The sequence below is a fragment of the Brachyhypopomus gauderio genome, unplaced genomic scaffold (assembly GCF_052324685.1).
Source record: "Brachyhypopomus gauderio isolate BG-103 unplaced genomic scaffold, BGAUD_0.2 sc50, whole genome shotgun sequence".
NCBI classification, from domain to species: domain Eukaryota; kingdom Metazoa; phylum Chordata; class Actinopteri; order Gymnotiformes; family Hypopomidae; genus Brachyhypopomus; species Brachyhypopomus gauderio.
The window spans coordinates 1,039,528-1,048,344 of NW_027506875.1; the positions used below are offsets into that span (position 1 = coordinate 1,039,528).

The 8,817-nt window shown below is 45.7% G+C and overlaps 1 protein-coding gene across 3 annotated transcripts in view; it reads left to right on the top strand.

Annotated features, from left to right (window-relative positions):
- Positions 1–8,817, top strand: part of gabrg2 (gamma-aminobutyric acid type A receptor subunit gamma2) — a 48,621-nt gene that overhangs the window by 21,961 nt on the left and 17,843 nt on the right. For all 3 annotated transcript variants that reach the window (XM_076986958.1, XM_076986957.1, XM_076986959.1), the window contains exon 6: positions 1,349–1,486. In XM_076986958.1, the coding sequence (XP_076843073.1) occupies positions 1,349–1,486 (138 nt within the window). The remainder of the gene's footprint in view (positions 1–1,348; positions 1,487–8,817) is intronic.

Sequence of the window (8,817 nt, forward strand, 5' to 3'; positions counted from 1 at the left end):
AGAGAACAGGACACAACACAGAGACCAAGACACAACACAGAGAACAGGGCACAACACAGAGACCAAGACACAACACAGAGAACAGGACATAACACAGAGACCAAGACATAATAGAGAACAGGAAGTACATGGAGACTGTACTGGACCTGGTCATGGAGACTGTACTGGACCTGGCCATGGAGACTGTACTGGACCTGGTCATGGAGACTGTACTGGACCTGGCCATGGAGACTGTACTGGACCTGGTCATGGAGACTGTACTGGACCTGGCCATGGAGACTGTACTGGACCTGGTCATGGAGACTGTACTGGACCTGGTCATGGAGACTGTACTGGACCTGGCCATGGAGACTGTACTGGACCTGGTCATGGAGACTGTACTGGACCTGGTCATGGAGACTGTACTGGACCTGGCCAGAAGTACAAGGAGTCTTTATATATTTTAAAGATCCATTTAATTGTATGTAATCTGGTCTAGATGTAGGTAGTTTGATCTACATACATTGAGGTTGTCTAAACATGTTTGGACAGCCACCTGGGATTAATACTGTAAATGGTGTTGATTTCACAAATACCTTGACCCAGAATTAAAAAAAATGGTAAGTTCTCTAGGTTTGACATTTCTATACCATGAACTGGAAGATTTGACAGTGCAAATTATATCTGAAGGCTTCAATCCCAAAGGATGTTTTCCATATCTTACAAGATGAAAACTCAATTCACGATGTAACAGGGTGTCTGACTAAACCCTGACCTGTTCAGTTACAGTACTCCTGACTAAACCCTGACCTGTTCAGTTACAGTACTCTTGACTAAACGCTGACCTGTTCAGTTACAGTACTCGTGACTAAATCCTGACCTGTTCAGTTACAGTACTCCTGACTAAACCCTGACCTGTTCAGTTACAGTACTCCTGACTAAACCCTGACCTGTCCAGTTACAGTACTCTTGACTAAACCCTGACCTGTCCAGTTACAGTACTCCTGACTAAACCCTGACCTGTTCAGTTACAGTTCTCCTGACTAAACCCTGACCTGTCCAGTTACAGTACTCGTGACTAAACCCTGACCTGTTCAGTTACAGTTCTCCTGACTAAACCCTGACCTGTCCAGTTACAGTTCTCCTGACTAAACCCTGACCTGTCCAGTTACAGTTCTCCTGACTAAACCCTGGCCTGTCCAGTTACAGTACTCCTGACTAAACCCTGACGTGTTCAGTTACAGTTCTCCTGACTAAACCCTGACCTGTCCAGTTACAGTTCTCCTGACTAAACCCTGGCCTGTCCAGTTACAGTTCTCCTGACTAAACCCTGACGTGTTCAGTTACAGTACTCCTGTTGTTTCCTCAGACGGCTACCCCAAGGAGGAGATCATCTACAAGTGGAAGAGGAGTTCTGTGGAGGTGGGTGACATCCGCTCATGGAGGCTCTACCAGTTCTCCTTCGTGGGCTTGAGGAACACTTCAGAGATCGTCAGGACTGTGTCAGGTAGAGCTCCTCCTTTGCCTATGCCAACTCATGTTAACATAACACATGAGTACATTCATTCATTTCTGACACGCCCATGACACGCCCACGATACGCCCCTGACACGCCCCCTGGACGGCTATGGGGAGCCACACTGTTCTCCTGCTTCACTTTGTGTTACATAAATTAAACCTAAAGACTAAAAGCACAAAAGCACAATATAGTACATAATATAGCACATAATATAGCACATAATATAGCACATAATATACAAATATCATGTTTGTAAGAGCTTTGCTTTGAGAGTGTTCCATATGTGAAATAATATAGAAATACACACCAGTAGATAATATTAATAATTATTATCTACTGCTCACATTAAAAATGACTGGCTGGGTGGGCCATTTATCATCTGAATGCAGATGCCCACGTGTGTGTGTGTGTGTGTGTGTGTGTGTGTGTGTGTGTGTGTGTGTGTGTGTGTGTGTGTGTGTGTGTGTGCGCGTGCGTGCGTGCGTGAGAGAGAGAGAGAGAGAGAGACAACACAGAGAATGAGATGGACAGAAGAAAAAACACAGAGACAGATGAAAGCAGCACAGACCTCCCAGCACAGACCTCCCAGCACAGACCCCCCAGCACAGACCTCCCAGCACAGAGCCCCCAGCACAGACCCCCCAGCACAGACCTCCCAACACAGACCTCCCAGTACAGACCTCCCAACACAGACCTCCCAGCACAGACCTCCCAACACAGACCCCCCAGCACAGAGCCCCCAGCAGGAAGAGTTTACCAGAAGGTCCATTACATGATCCATTATCGTAAACTCTGCGGTCCCATTCTGGGGCTTTGGTAGAAAAGGCGTCAAGGATCATGCAGTGAAGTAATGTTTATAGAGACGATTTGCTTAAATGGTTATTGATTGAGGTAGAAAGAGTTCTCTCACTCTGCTGATGCATTTCAGAGATAAACCCCACACATAGACACACACACACACACACACACACACACACACACACACACACACACACACACACACACACACACACACACACACACACACACACACGCACACACATTTCAGAGCTTAATCTAACACATAGACATACACACATGCATTTCAGAGATTAACCCCACACATAGACATACACACACATACATGTTCCACATGTGAGTAGCTGTGTGAGGCGTGTATGTGTCAGTACATGCAGAATATCACCTGGACAGGTCACTGCTTGTGGTGTTAAACCAGATGACACTATAGACCTTATAGACCCTATAGCACACTGTAGACACTATATACCCTATAGCACACTACAGCACACTACAAACCCTATAGACCCTATAGCACACTGTAGACGCTATATACCCTATAGCAGTTTCTGGTATGCCAGCCTAATGTCATGTTTTGTGTTTTGTCTTGTCAAAACGGTGATTCTGCCATGTGATTGTTGTTTTTTGGTGGTTGTATAACCCAGAGGGGTGTACAGGTCATTCCTGTAGGTTCCAGGTAGAGGGTGCCTGTAATCAATAGTGTGCTGTTTACACTGAAGTGAGGAGAGACAACATGGAAATACAACATGATTCTATATTTATATTTAATGGCGGTGGACTGTAGACTTTAATTAATGAACATCAAAATGGTGGAACAATGCCCATTAGGGTTAATGTAGTCAAACACCACTGTAGGGCAGACACTGAACAGAGAGACAGAGCTGAAAAGGCTCTGTGTGTGTGTGTGTGTGTGTGTGTGTGTGTGTGTGTGTGTGTGTGTGTGTGTCCATGCATCTGTGTTTGTGTGTGTGTGTCCATGCATCTGTGTGTGTGTGTGTGTGTGTGTGTGTGTGTGTGTGTGTGTGTGTGTGTGTGTGTGTGTTTCCTTCTGTGAGCGAGCCTCACATGGCTACAGTAACCACACGGCTGAGATGCCCCTGAGCTGTTTCTTCCTGCACTCTAAAAGCTGTATGAGACATGCACAGCTACAGTCACATGTCTGCAGCACTGTTAGTTTGTAGCACTATTAGTCTACAGCACTGTTAGTCTGCAGCACTGTTAGTCTGCAGCACTGTTAGTCTGTAAGACTGTTAGTCTGTGGCACTGTTAGTCTGTAGCACTGTTAGTCTGTAGTACTGTTAGTCTGTAGCACTGTTAGTTTGTAGGAATGTTAGTCTGCAGCACTGTTAGTCTGTAGCACTGTTAGTCTGCAGCACTGTTAGTCTGCAGCACTGTTAGTCTGTAGGAATGTTAGTCTGTAGCACTGTTAGTCTGCAGGACTGTTAGTCTGCAGCACTGTTAGTCTGCATCTCTGTTAGTCTGTAGCACTGTTAGTCTACAGCACTGTTAGTCTGTACCACTGTTAGTCTGCAGCTCTGTTAGTCTGCAGCACTGTTAGTCTGCAGCTCTGTTAGTCTGTAGCACTGTTAGTCTACAGCACTGTTAGTCTGTACCACTGTTAGTCTGCAGCTCTGTTAGTCTGCAGCACTGTTAGTCTGCAGCACTGTTAGTCTGTAGTACTGTTAGTCTGCAGCTCTGTTAGTCTGCAGCACTGTTAGTCTGTAGGAATGTTAGTCTGTAGCACTGTTAGTCTGTAGTACTGTTAGTCTGCAGCTCTGTTAGTCTGCAGCACTGTTAGTCTGTAGGAATGTTAGTCTGTAGCACTGTTAGTCTGCAGGACTGTTAGTCTGCAGCACTGTTAGTCTGCATCTCTGTTAGTCTGTAGGACTGTTAGTCTGTAGCACTCTTAGTCTGTAGCACTCTTAGTCTGCAGCACTGTTAGTCTGTACCACTGTTAGTCTGCAGCTCTGTTAGTCTGCAGCACTGTTAGTCTGCAGCACTGTTAGTCTGTAGTACTGTTAGTCTGCAGCTCTGTTAGTCTGCAGCACTGTTAGTCTGTAGGAATGTTAGTCTGTAGCACTGTTAGTCTGTAGTACTGTTAGTCTGCAGCTCTGTTAGTCTGCAGCACTGTTAGTCTGTAGGAATGTTAGTCTGTAGCACTGTTAGTCTGCAGGACTGTTAGTCTGCAGCACTGTTAGTCTGCATCTCTGTTAGTCTGTAGGACTGTTAGTCTGTAGCACTGTTAGTCTGTAGCACTGTTAGTCTGCAGCTCTGTTAGTCTGTAGCACTGTTAGTCTACAGCACTGTTAGTCTGTAGTACTGTTAGTCTGTAGCACTGTTAGTCTGTAGGAATGTTAGTCTGTAGCACTGTTAGTCTGCAGCACTGTTAGTCTGTAGTACTGTTAGTCTGCAGCTCTGTTAGTCTGCAGCACTGTTAGTCTGTAGGAATGTTAGTCTGTAGCACTGTTATTCTGCAGCACTGTTAGTCTGTAGGAATGTTAGTCTGTAGCACTGTTAGTCTGCAGCTCTGTTAGTCTACAGCACTGTTAGTCTGTAGCACTGTTAGTCTGCAGCACTGTTAGTGTGTAGTACTGTTAGTCTGTAGGAATGTTAGTCTGCAGCACTGTTAGTCTGTAAGACTGTTAGTCTGTGGCACTGTTAGTCTGCGGCACTGTTAGTCTGTAGTACTGTTAGTCTGTAGCACTGTTAGTCTGTAGGAATGTTAGTCTGCAGCACTGTTAGTTTGCAGCAGTGTTAGTCTGTAGCACTGTTAGTCTGCAGCACTGTTAGTCTGTAGAACTGTTAGTCTGTAGCACTGTTAGTCTGCAGCACTGTTAGTCTGTAGTACTGTTAGTCTGTAGCACTGTTAGTCTGCAGCACTGTTAGTGTGTAGTACTGTTAGTCTGTAGGAATGTTAGTCTGCAGCACTGTTAGTTTGCAGCAGTGTTAGTCTGTAGAACTGTTAGTCTGCAGCACTGTTAGTCTGTAGAACTGTTAGTCTGCAGCACTGCAGGAGGAGACCGCAGTGACTTTTCTATTGTATTATTGTTTGTATTGTATAGGCCATGAAGGTTATTTCCTGTGTTGTGGCTTGCAGGTAGAGCACACCACACTGACCCTAGTTTAACCAAAGGGGTTTAAACCAAATAACGGTCCATTGCTGTGAAAGTCAATAAACTCCATTAGAGGTTAGAAACAGAGAAACAGAGAAATACAGGAGATATGGTGACTAACTCAGATAAGGCAGAATGAACAACAACAGATCAGGGTCACTGACCTACACTGACATACAACCTTACAACTGATATACAGTTCAAACAAAAAGGAAACACTACACACAGGTCAGTTCTGGGGAGAGAGGAATAACACTGATAAAAGACACAAACAAAAACCACAATAATCAGAATCCTAATACAATAATAATTCTACTACAACTGTTTGAGTGTGATTTTTCACCATAGTTGAAATTTGTCCTCTGCATTTACCCATCTGTGCAGAACACACACACACACTAGTGATTACTAGGGGGCTGTGGATCACACGTGCCCAGAGCGGTGGGCAGCCCTAGCCCGGCGCCCGGGGAGCAGTTGGGGTTATGTGCCTTGCTCAAGGGCACCTCAGTCATGGCCTCAGGTCTGGGAATTGAACCCACAACCCTCCGGTCATAAGACCAGTTCTCTACCACAGGACCGTGTTGTGGGATGTTGTGGGGTGTTGTGGAGTGTTGTGGAGTGTTGTGGGGTGTTGTGGAGTGTTGTGGGGTGTTGTGGAATGTTGAGGAGTGTTGTGTACGGTAAGCCCATCTCGGCAACGCGATCGCTCTTTCTCACGCTGTACGCATGAGAACATTGTTCGTTTTTTTTCTATACTGTATTTACGATCAAAGCGTATCTAAATCTAGGGTCACGCTTAAAGACGAAAACTGCTTTACGATGGACTTTTCAGTCTCTAACCCAGTTGTTAAGCGTGTATGTCATTCCCTAATTCTGTCATTCCCTAATCCTGTAAATTACCTAATTCTGTCATTCCCTAATCCTGTAATTTCCTAATTCTCATTCCCTAATCCTGTCATTTCCTAATTCTGTCATTCCCTAATCCTGTCATTCCCTAATCTTGTCATTCTCTAATCCTGTCTCTCCTTAATCCTGTCTCCACCCCTTCCATCTCACAGTCCTCCCTTTCAGTCTGTTCCATCTTCAGTGTGTTAGTAAGAGTCTGTGGGTGAACACACCAAAGATGATCGTCACAAATGAAATGTGACAGTTGTAACGATTTACCGTATTTTGATGTTGAAAGTTTCACAGGGCGTTCACAGCACTGTGTTTTTGATCTACATCCATGGTGTTTGTCCCTTCACCTCATGACTAATGCTGCGCACTAATCCTGTCTGTTCATCTTCTAGCTCTCCATCTCATTTTCTTATGGAGGAAGATGGTTGCTATGCCAACCAAAACAATAAGCGTGTCCCAGCTCCTCCTGTTAGCTGTGAATCTGATGTCATCGTCCTTCTAACGCCTTTTGTTGAGAGATTTTTTACACTTCGTGACGGAATATTGAAAGCTGTGTTAAATGTTTCCTGTTGTTTACTGCTGTCCTTGATGTTAGTATATCTCTCTCTCTATCTCTCTCTCTCTCCCTCTATCTCTCCCTCTCTCTCTATCTCTATCTTTCCCCTATCTCGCTATCTCTCTCTATCTCTATCCCTCTCTCCCTCTCTCTTTTTCTCTCTCTATCTCTCTCTCCTTCTCTCTCTCCATCTCTCTTGGTTGGTGCGGCAGATAGTATGTAGCAGTATGTGATATGCAGAGTTAGGATGTATGTAGCAGTATGTGATATGCAGAGTTAGCATGTATGTAGCATGTATGTATGCGTACCCACAGCTCTTTCTGCTAACTCTCTCCTTTGAGCTGAAGTAGGTGCACCCTTAAGATCTTGCCTTGGCTAATTAGTCCATCCTTATGTGTTTTTTTATGTAGATGATCTATTATATTTGCCCTCCCAGTACATGCAGCATTGCAGTGAGTTCATTACCGTTGTTTTGTGCTGTGAGTGCAGGAAGCAGATAGACGTCCATTAAGGTCCTCCGTGCGGGGACAGAGCACAGAGCCCCCAAGCAGGAAGATCTTTAAAAATGGTGGAATGGACTGGATAAGGAGATAAAGAGCAGCTAGGAGGTTCTCACGCTTATGTAACTGCCACCAGCATCTCGTTTCATAACACTATGAGAGCGAGGGAGAGGAAACTGGATGGGTTTCTAGCTCTGACAGCTTACCAAAAATCCGACGTCAAAGCCATGATCTGGACAACAGTTCAGAAGGATGTGTGCAGTCTGGCATGTGAGACATAGAGGGACATAATACACCTGTGTTCCCCTACACCTGTGTTCCTCAACACCTGTGTTCCCCTACACCTGTGTTCCTCTACACCTGTGTTCCCCAATACCTGTGATCCACCGTAGCTTTGTTCCCCTACACCTGGGTTCCTCAACACCTGTGTTCCACCAATACCTGTGTTCCCCTACACCTGTGTTCCACCGTAGCTGTGTTCCCCTATACCTGTGTTCCTCTACACCTGTGTTCCCCTATACCTGTGTTCCTCTATACCTGTGTTCCCCTACGCCTGTGTTCCACCATATGTGTTCCCCTACACCTGTGTTCCACCGTAGCTGTGTTCCCCTACACCTGTGTTCCCCTATACCTGTGTTCCACCATACATGTGTTCCCCTACACCTGTGTTCTCCAATACCTGTGTTCCCCTATACCTGTGTTCCACCATACATGTGTTCCCCTATACCTGTGTTCCACCATACATGTGTTCCCCTACACCTGTGTTCCCCAATACCTGTGTTCCCCTATACCTGTGTTCCACCATACATGTGTTCCCCTATACCTGTGTTCCCCTACACCTGTGTTCCACCAATATCTGTGTTCCCCTATACCTGTGTTCCACCATACCTGTGTTCCCCTATACCTGTGTTCCACCATACATGTGTTCCCCTATACCTGTGTTCCACCATACATGTGTTCCCCTATACCTGTATTCCCCTATACCTGTGTTCTCCTACACCTGTGTTCCCCTATACCTGTGTTCCCCTATACCTGTGTTCCCCTACACCTGTGTTCCACCAATACCTGTGTTCCCCTATACCTGTGTTCCCCAATATCTGTGTTCCCCTACACCTGTGTTCCACCAATACCTGTGTTCCCCTATACCTGTGTTCCACCATACATGTGTTCCCCTACACCTGTGTTCCACCGTAGCTGTGTTCCCCTACACCTGTGTTCCCCTATACATGTGTTCCCCTACACCTGTGTTCCCCAATACCTGTGTTCTCCTATACCTGTGTTCCACCATACATGTGTTCCCCTACACCTGTGTTCCACCGTAGCTGTGTTCCCCTACACCTGTGTTCCCTTACACCTGTGTTCCCCTATACCTGTGTTCCACCATACATGTGTTCCCCTACACCTGTGTTCTCCAATACCTGTGTTCCCCTATACCTGTGTTCCACCATACATGTG